This window comes from Filobasidium floriforme, assembly GCF_021052385.1.
Source record: "Filobasidium floriforme strain CBS 6241 chromosome Unknown HD553scaffold_16, whole genome shotgun sequence".
Taxonomy (NCBI): Eukaryota; Fungi; Basidiomycota; class Tremellomycetes; order Filobasidiales; family Filobasidiaceae; genus Filobasidium; species Filobasidium floriforme.
Window position 1 is genome coordinate 154,424 of NW_025763637.1, and position 23,352 is coordinate 177,775.

At 52.9% G+C, this 23,352-nt stretch overlaps 6 protein-coding genes across 6 annotated transcripts; 4 read left to right on the forward strand and 2 right to left on the reverse strand.

Moving 5' to 3' along the window:
* Positions 1-974: 974 nt before the first annotated feature.
* Positions 975-4,044, forward strand: HD553DRAFT_351132 (uncharacterized protein). The gene is made up of 5 exons (XM_046183591.1): positions 975-1,364; positions 1,452-1,580; positions 1,672-2,034; positions 2,116-2,402; positions 2,484-4,044. Exons 1-5 carry the CDS (start codon positions 1,223-1,225, stop codon positions 3,954-3,956), a joined length of 2,394 nt encoding a protein of 797 aa, XP_046035107.1. The 5' UTR covers positions 975-1,222; the 3' UTR covers positions 3,957-4,044.
* Positions 4,045-4,182: 138 nt separating this feature from the next.
* On the forward strand, positions 4,183-7,683 carry HD553DRAFT_351133 (uncharacterized protein). Its single transcript, XM_046183592.1, has 8 exons — positions 4,183-4,265; positions 4,333-5,614; positions 5,695-5,783; positions 5,861-5,896; positions 5,963-6,519; positions 6,580-6,745; positions 6,844-6,999; positions 7,059-7,683. The coding sequence occupies exons 2-8, from the start codon at positions 4,448-4,450 to the stop codon at positions 7,414-7,416; spliced, it is 2,529 nt and encodes an 842-aa protein (XP_046035108.1). The 5' UTR covers positions 4,183-4,265; positions 4,333-4,447; the 3' UTR covers positions 7,417-7,683.
* Positions 7,684-8,614: 931 nt separating this feature from the next.
* HD553DRAFT_336148 (uncharacterized protein) lies at positions 8,615-9,681 on the reverse strand. Its single transcript, XM_046182225.1, has 2 exons — positions 9,501-9,681; positions 8,615-9,410 (listed from the first exon to the last, which is right to left on the reverse strand). Exons 1-2 carry the CDS (start codon positions 9,538-9,540, stop codon positions 9,022-9,024), a joined length of 429 nt encoding a protein of 142 aa, XP_046035109.1. The 5' UTR covers positions 9,541-9,681; the 3' UTR covers positions 8,615-9,021.
* Positions 9,682-9,873: 192 nt separating this feature from the next.
* Positions 9,874-14,662, forward strand: HD553DRAFT_67475 (uncharacterized protein). Its single transcript, XM_046184410.1, has 11 exons — positions 9,874-10,319; positions 10,396-11,402; positions 11,502-11,780; positions 11,886-11,960; positions 12,030-12,142; positions 12,207-12,515; positions 12,574-13,088; positions 13,156-13,360; positions 13,417-14,256; positions 14,349-14,488; positions 14,554-14,662. Exons 1-10 carry the CDS (start codon positions 10,291-10,293, stop codon positions 14,481-14,483), a joined length of 3,507 nt encoding a protein of 1,168 aa, XP_046035110.1. The 5' UTR covers positions 9,874-10,290; the 3' UTR covers positions 14,484-14,488; positions 14,554-14,662.
* A 313-nt stretch (positions 14,663-14,975) lies between these two features.
* HD553DRAFT_67467 (uncharacterized protein) lies at positions 14,976-16,623 on the reverse strand. Its single transcript, XM_046184409.1, has 4 exons — positions 16,493-16,623; positions 16,365-16,431; positions 16,153-16,287; positions 14,976-16,065 (listed from the first exon to the last, which is right to left on the reverse strand). Exons 1-4 carry the CDS (start codon positions 16,498-16,500, stop codon positions 15,292-15,294), a joined length of 984 nt encoding a protein of 327 aa, XP_046035111.1. The 5' UTR covers positions 16,501-16,623; the 3' UTR covers positions 14,976-15,291.
* Positions 16,624-19,082: 2,459 nt separating this feature from the next.
* HD553DRAFT_358244 (uncharacterized protein) lies at positions 19,083-23,204 on the forward strand (the record flags this gene model as incomplete). The annotated part of the gene is given in 14 exon segments (XM_046183905.1): positions 19,083-19,134; positions 19,154-19,416; positions 19,882-19,974; positions 20,308-20,336; positions 20,407-20,443; positions 20,525-20,545; positions 20,629-20,658; positions 20,740-20,757; positions 20,935-20,990; positions 21,094-21,125; positions 21,260-21,343; positions 22,284-22,360; positions 22,512-22,526; positions 22,642-23,204. The coding sequence occupies 14 exon segments, from the start codon at positions 19,083-19,085 to the stop codon at positions 22,759-22,761; spliced, it is 927 nt and encodes a 308-aa protein (XP_046035112.1). The 3' UTR covers positions 22,762-23,204.
* Positions 23,205-23,352: the final 148 nt, after the last annotated feature.

Below are 23,352 nucleotides of genomic sequence, written 5' to 3' on the forward strand. Positions count from 1 at the left end.
TTACTTAATTTTTTGGTGTTTTTACTACGCGGAGGTGGCGCTTCATCATGAAGAAGGTTGCGCCAAACTTGCTTTGACACATACCTGTCGAGAATTGCAAGAAAGAACCTCACCGACCACTAACCACATCACATACGACAATACCAAACCGCATGCAAAAAGCAAAAAGAAGAATGGGGTGTCCGATCGCATTCCTAAGCAAGTCATTATTTCGTCAGGCCGCCACCAGACCGCCGCTGCAGTTCGACGCTGGTTAAACGCCGTTCGCGCTGCCCATCCGAGGAGGGTAATAATCTTTTCTCTTCCTGTGGTTTGAACCCATGACCGCCAGTGCGTCGACTCACTGGGAGTCATGGGCTGTGGACGATTGTGGCTCTCGCCTTTCACCAAGTCGACCACCAAACCGGACGAGAGACGGGTTTTCTCAATCGATTTATACCAGGTCTGGGATGTCACGCTAGGGATCAGAGAACCTAGACATGCGCGACGCCTCAGACTTGTCCACGTAGAACTTGATAGTACCGTGGACAACCTCAGGATCTGCAGGCACATCGTCTTCATGTCTTCGGCTTGCCCCTATCACATGCCATATGTCATCGAGACTGTATCGGGGATCTGAAAGCCACTTTCTCTACGTCGTCTCCATTCTTATCACTATAGTACGACATCTCGAGCATATGAGGCCCGAACGTTCGTCCACGCCCCGCTTGCGATTCTCCTCGTGCTTTCATCATAGCACGATTGCGCGTACCGCGATTCCGGAATGGCAAACCCACCGCTCGATCTCGGACGACCAGGTCACCAGATCACCAGGTCACCAACTCGAACGCATCAAATCCACCATATATCTGTCGTTCCTATTTCTCAAGATATTTCTCGGCCCAGAACGAGTATTGGGATCCCTCGATCACGTCCGTCGCTTGCCACCTTTATCCTATTCCTTTGGCGTCCTTCGCTGCCGTCATCCTTCTTCTCAGCGCGACCAACTTTGTCAACAACGACGGAGACGATCGACCTCGACGACGTCAGGCAAGAGGGATCGACCTTGATCTCTTCCGTTGTGGCTACACGAACGACAGAACGACACAACGGATCTCGTTGGGATAGTTCCGAACATATCGATCTACATCTACCATCAGTATTGTGCCATGCCGGCGAAAACGGGATCCTCGAACTCCTCCTAAACCGCTTCCAAGACAGACCTCGAGACCGAGGCCACATCATGTCTGCTCAGGTTACCTCCAAAGCGGAAGAGAACAGCTACGATGTCATCCTTGATTGGGCGACAAGAAGGGAAGCTGTTGTTAAGTGTCGAGTGTCGGACATCTATCGCCTGAGGGCGTCAAGGAGTTCGAGGGGGACCAGTAAGCGTTCTGGGAGAAGGACCCTCTGGGCAGCCGGGGCTGACTTGCTGGGTTGTGATTTGCACCTCCTCCACCTACTTTGCTCAGACGATGGGATATTCTTCCTGTGTCATCAACCATGTAGGATGGTTCAGGTCGTAGGTTGGGTCTCAGCCATCTCGTTCGAATCGGTACACAGGGACGCTCTGGATTCGGACGTCAAAGTCTCGGTGACTAGTGAGTCTTTCGGCTGATCCGTCTACTGAGCTTTTGGTTGGGGGATATGCGATACTAGTTAGCTGATTCACATCGTCTTGCCGGCTCATAGTCGATGATCCTGATGGACAGTATAATATTACCGCTCACCAGATTCTCTCAAACCACCCCCGTGCGGAGCCTGCAAGACCTCTCCCAACAGCATATTCGAGCAAGACCAAACCCATTTACCGATACGTGCCCAAGAACACCCACGCCAATACCACTCCTTCGAATACCCGAGGAAACCTAGGAGGGTCTAGTGTCCGCGAAGATATATCAGGTTACGCTGTCAAAGAAGCTAAAAGGCCTGTCTTCCCAAACTACCGAGTTGGGGATACGCTGAGCATCAAGGGGAGGGTCAATGAGTGGAAGAGACGGGATGGGAGGGTGATCAGAGAGTTGAACGCCAACTTGTCGATGGGAGGAGAGATCGGTACGTTTCCTCGTGTTGTGATAGTTACCGAGATGCTGCTCGCCTGTTTGCTGATGTATCAGCTGTTCTTGCCATGTTCAGTCATTATCGATCCCGCTGAAGAGATTGCCCACGTCCGGCTCGTCGATCACCTCCGGACGACCGTCTACAATCGACCGTTCGTTGTACCCGCTCCGGAGCCTCTCAACCTCAGACAGCCGGCTACGAGTTGTCATTCTACGCCGACCAAGTTCAAGCCAGGATGTGCGAGTGGGGTAGAGGGTGGGTCGCCCTTGAAGAAAAGGAGATTGGGTGCCGAGCCGAGTAGCGAGGTGGAGATGAATGGGACTATGGGGATGAGCTCGACAGCGACCGGGTATGGAGATCGCGTAAGTAGATTGGGTCTCGAGATGAGGTCTGTGCTGGAAACCCGGATTTCCGCTAACATGGTCCGTCACGGTATCGGACAGCTACGACATCCGCTTAAACTGCATAGGAAACACTTGACCTTGACGACGTTCACGAGGTACCTATCCTCCTACCTCGAGCGAATGACGGAGACGACCTGGGCGACCGCGGCAAATTCGAGCTCAAACAGAGCAAAGGGGATCAATATCAATATCAATACTGTCGACTTGGAATCCACCGAGACTCTACAATTCGCTGCAAAATACCTGCCCGAGCTGCAATGGCCGACCAAGGAGATGCAGGCGATCTTCCGTAAACGCAAAGAGGCAAAGGAACGGGAACGAGCCACCGCAGCAGGTGTGAATCCAAGTCTGAGTTCGAATGGACCGCTTGATAGACATCGAGATCGAGGTGGGAACGACGATACCCCCCGAGCACATAGGATCCTTCGGACGAACTTGACGCCGAGGAGACAAACTTCCTCCAGCTCCATCTCGACGGTCATGCCCATTTCAGGATCTGTCGCGGTCTCTGACGAGAACTCCAACTCCTCCGGCGGATCTACCGTGGAGGTCATCTCGGGGGCTTGTAGTTTGGATCATCTCATGCACGTCGACTACCTTCGCGACCTGGCCGATCGGGTGTTGAGGCAAGAATACCGTCGACGGGGTGATCGTCGCAAAGCGCAAGCTATGACAAACCCTTCTAGTCTCACGGACGGGCGGGAAGAAGAAAGAGCCAAACGGAAAGCGGACAAGGAAGAATATCGACGGGAGAGGAAACGGAAATTAAGGAGATTGTTCCGGGAAGGGATACGGTTGAAGATGATGGAAGAAGGGAGCATCGTCGAGGTCGCCTTGACCGAAGAGGATTTGAAGGAACAGAGGGTCGAGAAGGAAGCGAGACGATCGAGAAAGAAGATGTTGGAAGCAGAAGGTGGAGCGGATTCGTTTGAGAGGGGTTGGGATGCGAGTTTCGCTTCGACCTTTTCGATCTCGAATGCCAGCGTGTTGGGGGACAAGACGGACTGGACGAACGTCTCTACACGATCCACGATTGGGAATCGGTCACAATGGCCGGGGTCGGCGAGTCAAAGCCAAAAGATCTTGCTGGCCAATCGGATGTTTCCCCGTCCACCTGGGATTGTGGTCAACGAGGATGAGTCGGACGACTCTGAAGGAGACAGACGTGATCGAATCTCCAAGAACGACAAGGACGTTGACCTGGAAAAGCCTGATCCGATCGGGTACGTCTCGCTCACATCTCGCGTGATCGGGATAGCGATCCTTCACATCCTCCATCTCGACGCATGGGACCGGACCCGAAAATACATCCCTCGAGGTGATCTCAGGAATGGGAACGGACTGACTGTGGAAGAAATACACAAGCGGATAGCAAGGCTGCATGAGAGGTGGGAAAAGGTCGGGCTGGACGTCGTAGATGCGGGGGTGGAGGATCTGTTGGCAGGCGGGTCGATTGCGCGGTTTGGGAAGGGATGGAAGGCGGTCAAGATCCGGACGGAGGAGGGGTTATGATGAGAGATTAGAGAATAGTGTATCTTGTTCTAAATTGCGTGCCCAGTGCCGCTGATATAATACAGTGTACGAGTACAGTATGTCGTGGTAGTGGTAACGTGACCGCTTACGTGATCAGCAGTATTTACTTCCGCCTTCGACCCGAAAGCATCCGGCGACTTAAAGGTGGTTTGAGAAGGTCGAATGTAATTTGTAAAGTATAGACCAGATCTGACCATCTCGCTCAGTTACTACTGAGGCAGACGTGAGACCCCGTTCAAGGAGCCTCTGTTACCTTGGAAGCTGTATAAGAAACGGCTAATCATCCAGGTTCGTTTTCGGTTATGATCACGAGAAAGAGCGAAGCTTATAGAGTTCATGCCGGTTTTATCAACAGCTTAATCACTTGCAACCCTACTCGGGATCAGACAAGAATATTCGCAACGACCAGCACCTACCTCTGATCTAGCATAAATTACGCTGAAACTCAAGCTCGAGCTTGAATCTCAACGATGAGCTCCGTTCTCTCGCCGCCCCCTCCTATCGGAGGAACCAGACGACGTGGGAACAAGTCTTCACGCCATCGACGACTCCCTTCCACCACCGCCGCTGCTATCCTCCCGAACATTCCTGAAGCAGAAGCTAGCTCTAGCAACTCGAACTCTCTGGGATCTCGAAGGGAAGAGGTACCGGATCACCAGCTTGGAAGGGCTAACAATATCGCTACTCGCAAAGCTTCTGGTCGATCCTCTGCGGCTCAACCTGCGACCAGGTCTTCCCCTGCGAGTATGCCTTTACCTGGTCGGACCGGATCTTATCCTTCGGAACCTACTGAGGATACAGACCTCGATATCGATAAAATCTTTCAGTCGGGTACCGGTCGAGCCAAATCCAAACCTAAACCATCAACTACCGCCTCCAATTCGAAATACTTCAACGTCAACGACAACCCCACTTCCACTTCCTTTACGAATGTCCGTGGTAGCCACGAAATTCAGGTTGATACGAGTACCGATTGGAAGGATAACCAGCAGGAAGATCAGAGTAGCGAGAAGCAGAGGGGAAAGAAGAGGCAGAGAGTCAGCAGTGATGAGGATATCAAGCCTTCTATCTCCGTCGCTGAGGTCAGGGAGAGCGGGAAAGGGAAGGGAAAGGCGAAAGCCTCGAACTCTACTTCGGCGGGACGGGCGACTAGATCTGGTCAAGGTCAGACCAATGCCTTCGCTGATGACAAGCTTGACGTCAAGGCGGCAAATGGGGATGTCGAGCAGGATCAAGAAGGACCGGCGGACGAGAAGGATGTGAAGCGGGAGCTGAAGAAGCCTCAGAAAAAGAAGTCTAAATCCATCTCGCCCACCGGGACTATTACCTCTCCTCTACCCATCAACAAGCATTCCACTCAACAAGAGGCTGTTCCACTCAGCGTCGTCGGCAATGAAACTACCGCTACTGCCACTAGCTCCACTTCGACTACTACCACCAATTCTAACTCTTCTTCGGTGCAGACCGCACGACAATTGGCCGAACGAGCTCGAGTGATGAAAGATCGGGAAGAATTGTCACAGATTCGTAAAGAAAAGGAAGAGATGGGGAAGAAATTGGAGAAGGCCGAGAAGGAACGGGATGATGTGAAGAAGGAGGTGGTTGGGTCGAAGAAGGAGGTTGGGTTCAAAGACGAGGTGAGTTGGAGATTGGGTCCTTGATCGCGCTGGTAGGTGTAATTTGCGACGGAATCTGATACGAAATTGGAAGGGAACAGGTTATCAAGTCGCAAGATAAGGTTCTTGACGATATCAAGGAGACGTTGACGTGTAACGTTTGTCTGGAATTTTTCAGCGATCCTCATACGTACGTCTCAATCGCCTCGGGTTTCGCGCCGAATTGTGAAGGCCTAGCGCTCACATCGCCTGTTTCTGTTTGAGCAGGATTGCGCCGTGTGGACATACTTCCTGTGCTTCATGGTAAATTCCAGCCTCTCATCACCGCAAAATTGATGTCGCTGAAATCTATATGATCTTGTCCCTCAGCCTCTTGAACTGGTTCGAATCGCCCAACTCGCTCGTCTACCCTGTCGAACGCGACCACGGCGAGGCCAGAGACGCGCTTCTCGGAAGGACCCGAGCATGCCCGACTTGCCGAACTCCGGTCGTCGGGAAGCCCATGTCTGCCTATGTTCTGAACAACCTGATCACTGCGGTCAAGCCTCGACTTCTGGAAGCGTCCGGGTCGTCAGGGTCTATCGCCGCAAGACCTGCGCCAGCGGGTCAAGCTGTTGTAGACAGGACCGCCATGTGGGACCATATCTTCGAAAACGACGGGGCTACCAACCGGAGGTGGCACATTGACGAGGCAGATGGAGGGATCCCTCGGTGCAATGATTGTGGGAACGAGGTGGAAGATCAGGAGTGCACCGGTTGCGGACGGTTCTTTAGTGATCTAGACCCAGACGAGGATAGAGACGAGGAGAGGTCAGAGGATTCTGGTTATGGCGGAGGCGACTGGCGACTAGGGAATATACGTATTCCCGACAGGCCTTTCTACTTACCGGGCCATGATGCCATGTCGGTCGATAGCTTAGGATCAGGTGAGGAGCTTGTCTCGAGCCGTCCATCCTTGACTGCTCGACTGATGTTTTGTCAATCAGCCGATTTGAACGATTTCGACGCCAACTTGGATGATTACGATCACGATTTTGAGAACTTCATCTCTGAGGACGAAGACTTGGACAGCTTCATCGTGGATGACGAAGAGATGGACTCACCCGTAGTACCTAGGAGGAGAATGAATCGGTTCATCGACATCAACCGAAGGTGAGTCAAAGGACCTGTGACCGCATGGTCAATGTTTTGTGGCTAGCTGCACTTGCTAAATATCCGATCTTTTTCTGGTCTCGTCACCCGTCCAATAGCGATGAAGAATCGGATACCGATGATCAAGAAAATGACGAGGAGGTGTCCTCTTTCCGTAGCGCTCCTCGTCAACGTAGCGCTGCTCGTCAATCCACTGCAAGGAGTCAGCCTCGCAGATCCCAAATCATTATCAGCGATGATGAGCAAGATTCGGAGTGAGTTTGCGTACTTTAGGGATCTTGTAACCATGAGGTTGACAATGTCTCGCACTCAGGCAAGAACAACCTACTCGTCATCCTAGTCCGCGTCCCCGCGGCGGCCCGAGCCGTCATCGGGTCGTGGAGAGCGATGATGACGACGAAGTTCAGTACGTCGGTGCCTCGCATGCCCCAGCTCGACAGGCGCACCCTGAGATGCCTGGCCACCTTCGAATCCCTGGCGGGTGGGGCGAAGCCGATGTTCCGGATGAAGAAGACGACCTTAGCAACAATGGGAGCGATGGGTACGGACACTACCGCAACGGGTACTATGAGGATTCGGATGGGGAGATCTGGAGCGGCGATAACTACGGCGGTGATGGGTATCAATCTGAAGATCACTACGGGGACGGATACGATACTGGAGACGAATAATACTAAAGTGGCCGGTCGTCGAAGAAAGACCAGTATCATATACACCTCTCGGCTATACGGAACGACATTTTCGCCGATTGCGATGGCGGTAGGAGTGCTTTTCAGAACACCTATCTACGAGATAACGAATGTTGTAATAATGTCCTCGGGTCAATTTGACTTTCAAAGCTCCTTAACGAATGTATCTATGTACACGATGTCATATTGCTATCAGCTCTCCATCGTATAGAGTAGATGAGGCCTTGACCAATAATACCATGAACGGAGAAGCAGTGCAGGAGGGTGGAATGATTGACGCGCAGTTGGCCAACGGATGGCTCATCATGACAGACTTTCGACGACATGCGATACCGTTTCCTGTCTTTCGAGGGAAACGAGAGAAGAGGGATGAAATGAAAAGAGCTTTCCAAAACGGGTCACCGTGAGAGTCGAGAGCCATCTTGCAATCGTGATACAAGGCGAGGTATCGAATATTCGAACGTGGGTGCGAAGCCGTAAAGTCAGGTGATCGATCATCCGAATGAAGGAACGTGTACGACGCCCACTTGCAATAAAATGACTTCGCCAAGATTAGACCTCCTCTGTCCGCTACTTGACCTGATAGCGATGCCTTCTAGATGTGGCGCTATCGTTCAGGGGATCAAGAGTGGGCGGCCAGGACTGGGGCCCAAGCGGTTCACAAGGCTTTCACCGACTGGGCTGATGCTCGACTGCAAAGAGACACGCAGTTCTGGAACGAAGGCAGAATATCGATTCAATCGGATACAGAGTATGAGAGGTCCCAGAGAATGGTGCCCGCTCTGCGGGAGGTCATCGTCTCGCTGCAGCGACAGAACAGAATATTCTACATCGAGGGAGACATCAGGTCAAAGCATGGCCCCACTGAGGACAATCCATATTTCACACATGAGGTGCACCTGCAGATCTGCTATCCATGGGCGTGCACGCCCTAATCAACCCAAGTCCGAACCACTTTACCCATGGGGCTATTATTTGTGGTCGACGGAATCAATGGCCGAGCAGGGTAGTACTTGCACCCAGCCAGGCATTGAAGCATGTGACACCCGATCGAGCCGTCCCGAAGGGTTAGATGCAATACCAGAAGCGCAATGAAATTGTTGGAGGCCTGAGGGTCTTGTCGTTACAAAACGACGACGTCTCATTGCAACCGTGAGAGCCGCCCAGATGCACATCTATGTCCTTCGCTATGACCATGTTCGTTCGTACGCAAGCCTTGCCCAATCACAAGTTCGTTCCCTGGTCGACATATGATTGGATGGTCTTCCACATATAAGAAGTACAAATAAGATATGATACGACGTCCGATACTGCAGCGCCCTACCCCACCATTTCAACCCCGGTCCTGGGACATGTCACGTCTTCCCGGCGATGCGGCCGAGGTGATCCATCAATCATAGACAAGCTTTCCTCGTGTCGAACCGCCTCTTCATGACGCCGCCGAGTAATCCCACGCTCCTGCTCTGTGGACTCTCTTCATCACATCCATAGATCCTTGCCCCTGTGCCGCCCGGTACCCGAACCATCAGAGTCCATCTCACCGACCCTTCACGATACCCCACGCTCCAGCTACATCCTTCCCAAAGGCTATGCGCTCCCATCGTCCTTCAACTTCAAACTCCTAGCCCATCCATCCACCCGCTCGACCAATTTGTCTAACGAGATCGCTTCGGCCTCTTTCCGAGCTCTTCTCGGGTAGACTTTTCCCGTGCCCGTTGTCGTCGTTGAGGAAGTTTCGACCTCGGCCTCGATAGGGATCCTCTCTACCTTCCCGTCCACATACCCCACGGTGACTTCCGCCCGTTTCGCGCTCTTAGGGAGGATGGAGACGGTCACGTTGACATTGTCTGATGGAGAACCTTTGATAGTCGGGCTGGGCTGGGAGGTGGTGTTCTTGGGTGTGGAGAGGAGGGAGAGGAGGAGGAGAGGAGAGCGGGAGGTTGAGGGGTGGAAAGGGTTTAGGGCTGCGTGGATAGCTGTGGAAACGGAACGAATGCGAATTGAACAAGAATAAGGATAAGCTATCTACTCGTTTCGATGGAGTTGCCGGGAAAGTCAATGCTTACTGCTGATATGCGATCGGGTCAATCGGATTCCTGGTGCCATCTTTTCGAGTTCAGAGACAGTCGTTTTTTTTTGTGCGAAAAAGTTGGTTTGTACGACGCTAGGTACTGAGGATCTATATCTATGAGTTCTTGAGATCTTGTGTTGGATTAGGAGGTCTTTCCGGCTGCAGTTGGATAGATGTAAGTTATCGAAGATGAGCTACATAGCGGCAGGGATTTAGGTGATGATGATTTGCTTCCTTTCCCTCTCGCTGCCTGCTCTTTTCTGCTTACATAAGCAAAACTTGAAACAGCTCTATATCCCCTCCCGAAGACACCAGAGAGTCCCTAACCTCCCATAACCTCTAACCCATAACCCCTAACCCATTACCACTAATCCCTAACCCCTAACCCATAACCATCCTTGCAGGCACTTCGTCAGAGGAAGTGGATCTGATTTAGGTGATTTAGGTGATTTAGGTGAATTTGCTTCCGCTCCTAAATCAGCATTAAATACGTGCAACATGTATGTCTTTCAAGAATAATTGTTGCGGGAGCTTTCTCGGAGCCGAGACAATGACCTCCCGGGCAAGTGCGAGGGGACATGACCTATAGATCTCTCGACAACGCACCCATTACCTTGCAGAGTCATTGGGGTCATAGACGCAGGCCATGCAACACTGAGGAGAACATATAGGAATGGCAGTCGAAATCGGAGCAATGGAGACGAAAAAGCCGTGATCAACTAGGAGTGATCGCCGAGGGAACATGACGACAACTTGAAAGCTCGACAACGGAAACTTGTAATAGGATGAATCGTCTGACATCAGCTCTGTCCGAGTGAGCAGGTCATGGATACACTACCTCGACAGTTCATATTCTAGTGCTCATGGCTTCTCTTTTATGCTAATCGCAGGGCGACCATCGGCTCGAACCCATCCCCGACTGAGGGCAACTCGTCCCACCGGAGCCTCTACCGAGCCTCGTCCCTCGCTCCGACCGAGGTCGACCTCTCCACGGCCACCTCCAACTTGAACACACCGTTCTTAGGGGACGGTTCACCTACTCCTCGAGCGGAACCTTCTCGACATCGAAGGAGAAACAGTCAGGAAGCGGGACCGCTGGATTATCTTTATGATGATCCGAGGACGCCTTATTTCGACAGTCGGACGAGGGGTCAGGTGAATGAGGGAAGGCATGGGTGGTTACACCCATTGCCTGGGAGCAGTACTTCCACATCGGTGTTGTATCAACATCAGAGGGAAAACCGGGCGAACTCGAATCGAACGACAGGGTTAGGCTTCGGGGAATCTGGTAGTTTGGGCGACTTACCTACCCATTCGTCAAGAGAAGGAGATAGAGACAGTCCGGCTCAGGTTCAGCTTCACCATCAAAATCATCGAGCTTCGACGTACAGCCTGAACGACCCGGTATCATACCAGCCGTCTTCTAACTCTACGAGGTTTTCTTCCTCTTCTTCCCCCCACTTCCCTACATCCACCTCGACTTCGATCTCACCGGTAACGGGGCCCTCACAACATCCTCATATACAACCCCAACTCCAGTCTCAGGCGATGAGACGTTCCGAACCAGATCGATTCGTCAAAGCGCTCATAACCGCCCGACCGCAACCTCACCTGACTTCTTCGTTCTCAACCGCGAACGCGTCCCCGGGGTCTCCGTTGCAACAATCGCAGTCTCAATCCCAATTGCAATTGCAGTTGGGAAGTGGGCAGGGGAAGAGGCTCGGTCGGACGGCAGGCTCTGCGGGTTCGTTAGCTCTGGGAGGGAATGGGGTCGGTAGTGGTGGTGCCGGGAACGGCAGCGGGGGAAGTGGGGCAGGGGGAGCAGGAGGAAAGGGGATCGGATTGAAGACTATGGCTAGGGGACCTGACGGGCAGGTTGTGGTCGCCGGGAACGAATGTCAGTAGCATAACATTTTGCAAACCGATGCAAGATCGTCAAAGCTATCAGGAAATGTGGCTGATTCATGAAATTGCGTTACAATACAACAATATACAGCGCTGAGGATCCTCTCAGTTACTCCTCCGAATGTTGAACCTAGAGGAAGTAATGTCGCCTTCTCCGCTTCGTCCTCGTCAAACCTCAAATCTGCGAAATCGCAATCTTCGTCATCCGCCCCGATCCGCCTAGGTTCAGGTCCGGGCGGGTACAAGATCGACCAGATCCTAGACCTTTGGAAAGGAGTCACTCTGGGCGGGGTTGGGAGAGGAGGCAGGAGTGGGGGCAGTGGTGGAGGAGCGGGGAGGACGATTAATGGGGTCGATTGGGGTGTAGGAGGTGAGTCTTCTTCATTTTGCCTTTCAAGCGCATTGTTAGATGTACCAAGCTCGGGTGAAGATGTTCGTCAGCGATTAAACGGTTGATCTGATTTTGTATCGATAGATGCGAGCAGGAAGATCTTGACGGCTTGTTCGAACGGGAATTTTATGATCTTTGATGTCGAGCAAGGTAGACTCGGTGAGTGACAGCCATGGTCTGATTATGTTGCTATAATGCCAACGTTGATTGAGCTTACATACGATGCAGAAAGGGAAGTTCAGGCTTATACAAGGAGCATGTTGGCCTTGACCATCAACAAGGTGCCGGGGCATGGGCATCTGGTATTGACCGCCGGAGTCGAAGGTCTCGCTAAACTTTGGGTGAGCCAAGCGCACGGCTCCGGCGAAAAGGAACAAAATGGCTGACTGCACTCTCCCACCTCAGGACCTACGTCAATCCTCGAACAAGGTCCCGATCGTCTCGATCCGTCATCCTTCATCTATCTTTTCCGTCACTTTCGCCCCGCCTGGTCTCGACTCGACCTCAACAGCCAATGCATATTTTCTAGGCTTAGAAAACGGGTCGATCTACCGGTACGATCGGCGAATGGGCACTCGGAGTCTATATCGTATGACCGCTGCGCATAAGAACAAGTCGGTCATGGCCCTGGACTGGAAGGAGGGTGTAGAAGGCGACGGCAATACCGGGAGCGGCGGATGGCTGGCAAGTGCCGGCTTGGACAAGACGGTCAAGGTGAGCTTGTCAAAACGACACTAAGGTATACGGCTAGTGACGGAGCATGTCTTGACAGATCTGGGATCTGAGCCCTCCTGACGGTCCCAGTGCGCCCGTTCATACGCTTCACACGCCTTATCCTGTACGAAGGATTGGGTGGCGACCGGGACACGAGACAGAGATCGCGGTGCTCTCTTCGCCGGATACCCCTGTAACCAAGCGACCACAATCGATGACCGACATGGTCGCCGCCGCAGCCAGCGACATGGAAGAGGTAGAAGATACGACAGTGCTCGAAGAGTCACGGCTGGAAATCTGGGACGTCCGTAGAGGACACCTTTCCAAATACCTACTTGGCAAAGCGCCCCGACATACTGAAGCTGGAGGTGGTGCAGTCACGGAGATCTCGTGGGCTGACGGCGGCGCCATACAGTCGACCTATTCGAATGGCGCTTTCGTACAACACGATATCCGGCAGCACTTCAGGCCACTGGATCATCTGCCGAAGCAAGTTGTTGCGTGGAGTTCGCGAGGAGAGTCGACTGTAGCTTTGGATCGCTTCTCAAAGGGAGAAATTCCGTTCGATGATGTGTGAGTGGAAGTTGGCCAACGTATATCTGTCCGAGTAGCTGTTGACTCATAACTCGGGCTTTCTCAGCAAGGAGGAATACCACCAACATGCTCATAACGTCGGCGCACATCGCAAAACCCTTGCAGACAGACCTTTCCAGACGCGACAGGCCTGCAGTACAACAATCCTGCCGTTTCATGACCCTGAGGCATTCAGGTACCTCGCTGCGCAATACAGGCATGCCGGTATCGGGCTAAGGGAGCAATCGGCGACGTGCGCTTGGAACACAGCTGTAAGTACGCCGGACTCAGGTTGTCGATAGCCAGGGCCTCATCCTCTACGCGATAGGTGGCGGAAGAGGTGGAACATCGACAAGCAGTCCACTTGTGGAATTTGTTGGCGATCCTGCTCGAGACGGAAGCGGAATGTGCCAAACAACGCACAGATCTGGCTCTGAATTCGGATGCGATGAAAGAAGTACAGGAGCTGTCTCAACAGATGCTCGGGAAACAGCAAATTCGACTTCCAAGCTCGGCCAAATCGATGCCGGATCGTATAGACGTGGTTGATCCGCTGCGTACACCTGGGTTGACGGCTCTGAAAGCCTTTATACCCTTGGAGATACCCCCGACTCCAGTAGCCGCTGAACTGCCACTACCGTCATCAGCAAACACGGGAACCGGCGGGGGGTCTTCCGGAACAGCTACCCCTCCAGCGAACCTATCCCTATCGGTACAACGCGGTGGAAGCTTGCACCCAACCCAGATCGAGGAGATCAGAAACAAGCTGTTGCAAGGTGCACAATCTTTACCGCCCGAACCTGTCCGCTTGCTTCCTCAGCGCGAGGATGGCGATTCGGACTCAGACGAGCAGGAAGAACGTCTCTCGAGCAGTATTTTGGCCTCGACCTTGACCAGGAAATCACGGCCGCAGTTTATGAGCCCACCGGTTAACGGCGAAGGGAATTCCCTTCGACGGGTATCACCAGCGCATATGCTACGGCTAGACCGGCGCCGGTCTAGCGGTTTGAGCATTCCAGATCAAATGAAACGGAGGCTGGCTGGAAGAGCGGAGCACAACACGCAAAGTTTGGACGAACCTGCTCGATCACGGTCGCTTGCGGTGGAGAAAGGACTCCAAACACTGCGCTGGATGCTGAGCCAAGCGCTGCAAACCGCTTTAGTCGAGGTCAGTAGCGGTGTCTTGAAGGTGGCGCTGTTATTGATTGTCGGATTCTCTGCAGGGCGATGTACAACTCGCTGCGACTTTGCTGTTCGTAGCACCTTCCTCATTCGACGTCGACCGGGATCAGCAAACGCGTATTATCGAGGCTTACATCGAGCTCTTGGACCGACATCGACTTGCCGTGGTCTCTGCAGATATCCGATCACGGCTTGAGGAACTCAAACACTTGACGCTGGTGAGCAGTGCCCGTAATATCGAGCTGAGGAATCGGCAACTGACGGATTCTCGCTGTTCCTTAAGGTGGAGACACTGATCTATATTCGATGCGGACGTTGTCGCAAGGCGAAAGAACCAGATCCCTCTTTAAGAGCAGCAACAACCGCATGGTATTGCGCTTCCTGCAAACAAGCTCTGACGTACTGCGTTATATGGTACGCAAGATCCGTCTTTTATAATCAGCATCGTCCTAGACTGACCTTGGATGCCTATCTCATACAGTCGCTTGCCCGTCAAGGGAGCTTGGCGGTCTTGTCCCGATTGCGGGCATTCAGGGCATCTTGTGAGAGCTGCTGCATGAGCATCGTTAATCGGCCGTATTGACGTGATCGATGTTCTGTGTCCAGGCATGCCTGAGAGATTACGTGAAAAGTCGGAGTACGTGTCGCCCATCTCTAGCTTACGTCAATGGGATCCGACTGACGATGAGTTTTCGTGTCTCGTAGAGAACATGGTATGCGTAACTACGTTACCGCCTAGGGCAAAGACGAGGCGATCAGATTCGCCAGCAGACTCGCAACCATGGACGACCGCAACAAGACGACGTGGTTCGCCGTCACCAGCACCAGATTCCGATCGTCGTATCGGTCTACAACCTCGGACGCAAAGTGCTCTGAACATGTCGGAAGGTTACGATGTTGTACAAGGAGAAGGTGATGCGGTGTTATGCCCTTCAGGATGCGGGTGTAGATGTAGTATAGGTTGACAATGTCGTCATTCGAAGGTTATACAACTCGACAGTCTGAGTAATGACTCGACGGATCACTTCTGCCTTGTACTCCGATTCGCGTTCATCGGCCGGCGTCGCTTGAATAGGCTATTCTGCTCGACTTTCGGCTTTGCGTCTTCGTCTTCTACCGCAGGCTTGCTGTCCTGTTGATCCGATGAAGCATAGTCCGGTGCTGCTGGCGCATCGACAGACTGATCAGGCGAAGCCTCCTCTCTTTTGAGGTCCGACTGCGTCTCTTCGGCTTTCGTGATCGGCTTGCCATCAAGACCCAGGACGATCCCCTTCCACTTTTCCCGATTCAGACCCTTCTCTTCCTTCTCCCGAGCCTCTCGCTCCTCTTGCTGTCGTTTCGTCTCCTGCTTGTACCGGGCCTTCTTCAACAATTCGTCCGGATCGAACCCTTCGTCATCGTATACATCCCGTTTCCGTCGTTTGGTCGACGGGCCAGCTTCTGCGGAAGGGGTGTCGAATGCAAAGTTGCGGACGTCTTCTTCCTCCCCACCTCCACCGAGAATGTTGGGTAAGCCGGAAGTGGATTGAGTTATCTCTGCGTCCTCGTCGACCGGGGGTTCGTAGACCGCTACCGTCTCCCATTGTCCAGCCTGTCCGACCTTCTTACGTTCGGCCTCGGCGGCTTCCTTGGCAGCATCGATATCGGCCTGAGTATCGACGTAGCCGAGAGAAGCAGCGGTAGAGTAGTTGGAGAATTTGTCAGTCTTCTTCGGAGGTGGTGGAGGGCGAGAGGAGGATGGCTCGGATTCGGAATCGTCTTTCGGTTGAGCAGCGGTATGGGAAGCTAGTGCTTGCTATAGGTTGTCAAGAACGTTGGATGAGAATCGACCGAGTCAGTGCCGGTGAAGAGCCTCTGAACAACAGTACGGGCTGGGACTCACCTGCTCGATCTTCTTCATGATCCTCGCCTCATCCTCCTTCTCCCTGACAGACTTCTCGCCGGTCTTGTAGATGTTCCGCAAGAACCGATCCTTGTTACCCTGATGCCGAAGACCATTCTCGTGATGTGACCGGGACTACCATGGGCAGAATGAACGGGGCCTCAGTCTGACTCATTCTCATGTAGATGCTGCGACGAACAACATTGGCTTACAGGTGCATCGTCTCGGATGAAGATGTTGCAGTATTTGCACCAGTATTGCTTCTTGGAGACCCAGTATCTATCGAATCAGGCAGAGGATAAGCGAACGCAGTCCAGATCGACATCATCGCAGGTCGTACTCTGTCATGATGGGGTGAGGTATTCCCGAGTACACAGCGTTTGCAGGGTATAGAGGCTATCGTCGCTTCACAGGGCCAGTATGTGGTCAACCTGGCCGAGAACGCTCGAACTCTGGCGAAGTCGATCTCGACCATTGCTGCGTGACGTGAGCCTTCTCGCGATTCGCATGACATGGGTATAATTGGTCGATACTATGCGATACAACCACAAGAGAAACAAGAAGAGACAAACGGAACTGCAAGATTAACGACAATATTTATGATTGTTTTGTCGTGCCGCATCTAGTACGAGATTATCGATATCGGTGGTTTTCATTGTCGTACCGCACCTGGTCAAGAGTGTTCATCGCCAAGTAACGGTCGTATTCCAGTACCGCCGGGTTGCTAAGAGATGTGACCCGCTCGACGTCGAGGATTCGGCTTCTCGCATAACGATAGGCCGTGACGTTGACATCCCCGTGCTCCCGGAGTGTTCGAGCCCTGTGCCATGCTTCCGCAACGTTCGTAACCATCCAATCGTAAATCGACCACGGCCGGTACGGCGGGTCTGGGAGAGGAGTAACGACCACGTGGTCGCCGTTCAAGGTGACTGCAGCAGCGACGGTGCTGTTGCTGTCCTCGCCAGGATTACCCACTCCGGTAACGTCGGGCTGATCGCCGGTCAGATTGATTTCTTTGTTGTAGAGGTTGAAAGCCCGGAGATTTGACATCCCGTCCCGTGGATTCTCGAAGGCGTGAATCCTGCTCGCAGCGGTCCGGTACCTAACGATATATCGGGTTTCCCCCCGTCGGGTCTGTCCCGTTCGTTCGAAGTTTACGCGGATATCGGTGATCTCGCCGGACAGAGCGGCTACCTCGTAGGCTTCCCGAAGCGCCAAGCGGCTGTCGAACTGAACCGTGAAACCCCGGTACCGACGAGACATAGCCGGGTTGTTCCATCGACGAGACCCAATCTTCGGGATGTTGGCCGTAGCAAGCACATATTGTGCGTCCGCAGCGTTCCTGAACATCACTGCGATCGTCGACGGATAGGCGTGGCCGGTCATCCACGCGACGTCATCAAACGTACAGCCGATGTGAGCGACGATCCTCGACAAAAACGTTCGGCCGACGTCATGTCGGTAAAATTGATCGTGCTGCACAAGATCCATCGACAGGGTGTGCTCGAAACGAGGATATGGGCCGGATCCGAACCAGTAGAGGTAACAGGGCCCATGCCACGTGTCGTCCCTGTCGGAGTACCTCCCGAGCTGGACGAACGGGTCGTTCAGCATATCCGACAAGGTCAAGTCCCGCGGATCCGAAGGAACGGTCGAAGAAGGGGCGGTGGGGACGGTCGAAGAAGACCCCGGGGGAACGGTCGACGACGATGGACCGGAAGGTTTCCGACCGGAAGGTTTCCGAGCAGTCGACGCCGACGGAGCGGGAGATTTTCGAACGGTCGACGACGACGGGTCGGGAGATTTCCGAACGGTCGACGACGACGGAGCGGGAGGTTTCCGGACGGACGACTGGACGGAAGGTTCTCTCTTCCTCTTCGATGAGCCGGACGGCCCGCGCAGGGGGGCTTTCAACGAAGCAACATAAGCGACTACAGTACGAACAAATTCTCCGAGTAAGACTTACAGGCAGACTCCTTCGGGTCCGAAGCTCTCTCTTTGCCCTTTCGCTCTTTGTTCTCTTTGCCGCTCGTGTTCGGAGCGTTCCCTTTGCGCTGATCCCGATCTTCTGTTTGTTTTGACAAAGCCCAAATTAGTCATTGGTGAATCAACCGAAATGTGAATATAACTCACGAGGTGCGGACTCCTTTGGCTCTCCGTTGTCGTTCTCCTTGTTGCCAGCGATATCGGAGGACGTGACGTTTTTCTCTCCGGCGATTTCGGGCGTCGTAGGCTTCGGACCCTTCTTTCTGATTTGATGTGGGACAAACATCGTGTATGCGTGTAACTTACACAAGCGTCGAAATCCGGTTCCTTGCCCTTGGTCACTGATCTTCGATCGCCAACCGTCGTCCATTTATATGATTTGAGCTTGGCGTGACGAGGTAAATCTGTATCCGCATTTACTTCCGATTTGCTTCCGAAAAAGCCATCAAACCTTATAAGACCAATAGGTACAAAATTTTCTAAAACTGGCGGGAAATGCAGCAGCGTAAGCGAAGCCACAAAGCCATCTCGTAACTCACTAGTCCTCTCCTCGTTCCGCCGTCTTCTCCTCTTCCCGCCATATCCTCTTCGTTCCGCCCTCCCCTCCTCGCTCTGCCGTCCTCTCCACGTTCCGCCGTCATGTCCCTCTTCCGCTATCGTTCTCGTTCCGGCCTCCCTCCTCTGCCGGGAACGTGCGTGTGGCGAGTCGGAAAGGGAGAGGGACGGGACGAAGAGGAGGAAACCTGTCGGGTGCACGTGCCACCGACTCCCCTGCGCAGTCGCTCCTAGCTCCTCGCGTCGTCCGGTCGTTGGAAAGGCGAGAAAATTCTTGGCTCCCTCATACTCGGAAAAGGGATATAAGCTGAGCCCCCCGCCTCCTTTCCCTTTCGCCATTTCATCTTCTTCGACTTGTCATCTTCATCTCATCATCATCATCCATCTTCATGACCTTCAACTTCGTCTTCAACTACACTCTTCCGGCTTCGATCCACGTTGGTGAGTAAGTCCTTCGCAGGATGGCATCGTCCCATCCTTGCTCTCATTCCCATCAACCCCGTTCTATCATCTCGGCTGGTCTCGTTCCCCTCGTCCTCTTCGTCCCGTACATCACTGCTCGAGTTTGAAAGTCCACTTCAACATTTCGTCTTCTTCATCTTTGTACACGTTCGCCCCGAATCGTTTCGCACCCTTCGCCAGACTTCGCTGACGCCATCGGTTTGCTATTGTCCGCAGCGGTCGTCCTCGATACCGGTCAACGGTTTTTTTTTTTCACTCAAGGTATGTCGTCATTCCTCTCGGAAGTATTCTTGCTTCCGACACGCGTGCTCACGTCATCTTGGTGTTGTCAACCCGCAGGCGTATCGTTCCTCTTTCATCCTTCATTTCCCCTCGACTTCACCGGTGCTTGGCTAACCTACAGTGGACTTGTCCGGCGGAAGCTAGGCCCCTACTTACGGCCGTTAGGGCTTGATACCGAAGCGTCACGCGAGGGGGCGAATAAAAAGTCCGAATTTCCATCCCCGTGACAGGTCGAAACAGATTGCTCGTCGCGTTCTTGCCCGTTCCCCGACACGGCTGATCTCCACCATCAGGACGAGTGACACGGCGGCAGCAGCGAAGTACCCGAGTGTTTGTCGCAACTCAGACAAGTCACCATACGCATGGACTTCGCACAGCCCAGGTATGTTCCGATAGATCTCGAATGTTCACGACTTTCGCTGACCCATAACCGTGTGCTTTTAGACCCGTTCGTCGACCCAGGAGGGTAGCGGGCCGGACCGTCCACCGAGGCACCGAAGTGGCAGCACCACTCGCTCACGATCCACTCGCATCAAGGTACGTTCCGCCCATCTTCGACACCTCGTGATATCCTTTAGTCGCTGACGGCACATCGGTTGTTCATAGACGGATGTCGTGGCCCGGGCCATGGAAGACTGCTCCGAGTAGAGCGTCGACCGTACTCGGAAGGGAGAGTGAAGCCCGTTTAGCTTTGTGTGCTCCTCAACGGCTATGGTCCTCGGCTTGCTGGGCACTTTGACGGTGTGTGGATTAGCTACTGGCGGCGGGTGGTCATCTTCGCAAGCCAGAGTCTCTAGGATGATGGGTGAGTCCGGTCATGATTCCTTTGTTCATCATCGATTGACATCGGCTTCCAACAGACGGGTGTAGGCGCAGCTTGGTGGGACTAGGGGTTCCGGGTGCGTTTCGTCCTTCTGCGCTCTAAGCACCTCGACCACATAACCCGACTGACTCGCCTTGAATTCGCAGGTTATATACTATCTTTATAGATGTGGACCCGCGCGTTGTGAGTGCAATTTCCCGGCCTTCGCTTCCTCTCCTCACAGCCGGTACTGATCCGTGTCCGGCTTGAAGGTTGTAAATGTAGAGCTGCGCGGTCTTGGCTTCTGTAAGTTGTTTTTCATCGTTTGCCTCCGATTCACTCGATTCAGATGCTGACTCGCTTTCGATGTCAAGGTTGTATTGTAACAGGTTGTACTGTGGTCTCCTGATGTCTGGCTTGTGAGTTCTCACTTCGACTCCGCTCGCGATCCTTTCGAGGCGAATGCTAACTCGCGTTTGATCTAGAGGTTGTAGTTGTAGTGTTGGAAACTTGTCCCTGTGAGTCGCTTCGTCTTTTTGTTCGTCGTTCGCTCGACCTATAAGCTGACTTGAATTCTTCGAAGGTTGTACCATAGTTGTAGATACGAACCGCCGGAAACCCTGCATGATGAGAGCCCTTGGCGACACAACCGATAGTCCTCCTATGCTCGACTGATCCGATGATGTCGACGGTAGTCCGATCCTTCGGGAAAGGGCTACGAGGCTCTGCGAACCCTCGTCCCCGGTGGCAGGTTCGCAGCGGTCTTCTCTGAATGGGTTTCCGGAACTCGATCGTCATTGTATTAGGTTCGGATCCGATGTTATTATAATAAGCTTTCATTTCGTACGCCATAGATCATTTCTGTTCACTCTACGAGCGTTGAGTCGTGAGGCCAGGCTGATCTTGCACTTATCTTGTTTCGCTCCGAGATTTCGGAATGATCTTGAGCGTATTCTAATCGTCTCCCGAGCGCTTGGTGCTTTTCGAGACCTCTACTGTCCAAGGTCTACGTTTGCGTAGAACGGGTCGCGTGGCGAGAAGGCAAACGTTTGCTGACCCTCGAGAAGCACGCGAATTGCAAGGCAGCGCTCAACGATCGTCGGCGTACAATAACTGCGAGTGGGAGTATACTGGGCTCCGAGACAGCGCAAGACTTGTATTTTGAGGATTGCAAGAATGAACAAGTCTGGCGGCGGACGAGCGAGATGTCGGGAAGAATCCCACTGACCCGCGTGTGACGCGTATGCCTAGATCTAATTCTCCGTGTCGACTAAGTCTATATCTCCTTGTCGACGTGGTTTGCTTGGTGTATGTATCGATGCTCCGATTTGTGATAGACACTGTGTCCTCGAAAGGCTAGGATCCGTGGGTGATCTCATTCTTTATGCACGGGATTTCGCCTTGTTGTCGTGAATATTCGCGCGTTGCAGCGTTTCAGTCTCACCAAGTCGCGCGCTCGCCTCTCAAGTGCTTGTACGTATGTCGGCGAGACGAACCGACATGTTCTCGATCGTCTTGACTGTCCTTCCGTCTCTGTGAATGTCGTTTGACCTTTGTGGTGACATCGTGATAGAAGAGCTATACCAACGATGCAGCATTCGGCTTGTACGACATCTTGAGACAAGGCTTCTGTCGACGGGCTTCTCGCTGGATTAGACGTTTCTCCGCGAGCCAGACTTATAATAGAGAGCTGGGGCGCTTTCGCTGTCGCCAAAATATTGATTGCCGTAGTGCTTCCTAGTTTTATATTTATCTATTTTTAAAAGCCCTCATCCCGATCCATCGGGATCGTGTAGCGTTCTTTTTGCCTTTTTTTCGCCATTTTCATTGTTTTTCCTCAAGCGACATAAAATATTTATGTCGCTTGAAGGATTCTCCAGCGCGATTGCGACCTGATTCGTCGACCGTTCGACCGACGATGTTGTTCCTAATGTCTATAAGATAAGCTAGGTCTAGTCTGAGTCGAACATGACCTTCCCGGGCCTATCGAGTCGAATTCAACGTGATGAATCGATTCGATAAGGCGCTGACGTTCGTTGCATAGGTCCTCCAGCGTTCTTCTCCCAGAGGCTTCTCCGTCGGCCCAACCCGATATCTATGTCGATTTGTAGAGCTATTACTGTGAGAACGTCCTATCGGCTGAACCTTATGATGCGACAGTCCTGTCAGTCGCCAATCGGCATCGCGAACAGTGGTCATTTGTTTTCAATGAAATCCCCCTTGTTTAAAAAAGCGACTTCAACGACACGTACCCGAACTCTCTAGCGAATAGGATACGTCGCTCGCTGTGAGCTGCATGAGCTGTGCGCTTCAGCTGATGCGCTTCCTTGAGCATGTCGAACTGGATATGCACCAAAGAGGCAACTGACCCGTACCTTTAGCCACGCGCCACGTCATTTTAGGTTCTCGCTTCGAGCGACGATGTCGAACGCGTGAGAACGCTTCAAGAAATGATCGGCAGCTGCTATATCTTCATGTTTGGTCGACGCGCCGACGATGCCTATCCTCGTAAGGAAGAATGAACAGCGGGGTAGTGCTGAAGGCTGACCTGAGAGCCAGAGATACAGACACGTCATTCGATGATCGCACAACCGGGCGCACGAATATGGCCGGGCTCCATTGGTTTCGTTTAAACTCAGTCTTCGTAAACTATCCCAAATGCTACTTGAACCGATCGTGCTTTAGACGTGATACACGATGCTACCTTCTTGTCTTATGTGAAGCACGCAATGTCATAGTATCTATCCCATTGCTCGAACGCTTTTGTGACCCGATCGCCACACGGATGCGAGCGATTGCAGACTTTTCTCACGCGTCTGTCCGCTCCAGATCGTTCCCGATGATCGTTTCGGTCGAAAGATTCTCACCGCAGTAAATTACCTTCTTGGGATACTCAAGTAGGGAGTCAGCATGCGGGAAAGGTCCTCTTAAAACACCAAGGAGATGCCGCCTTCTGAAGTAACAAGCGTCCTCGACGGGCGTTGCGAATAGTCGCTTTCACTCTGACGGGATACGAATACGATCACGATCAATTCTTGCTGCCTCGATGTACATTATAACGACCGTTCACGATCCTCTCTTGCCGTCTCTTGTATATTATAACAGCCTGTCCG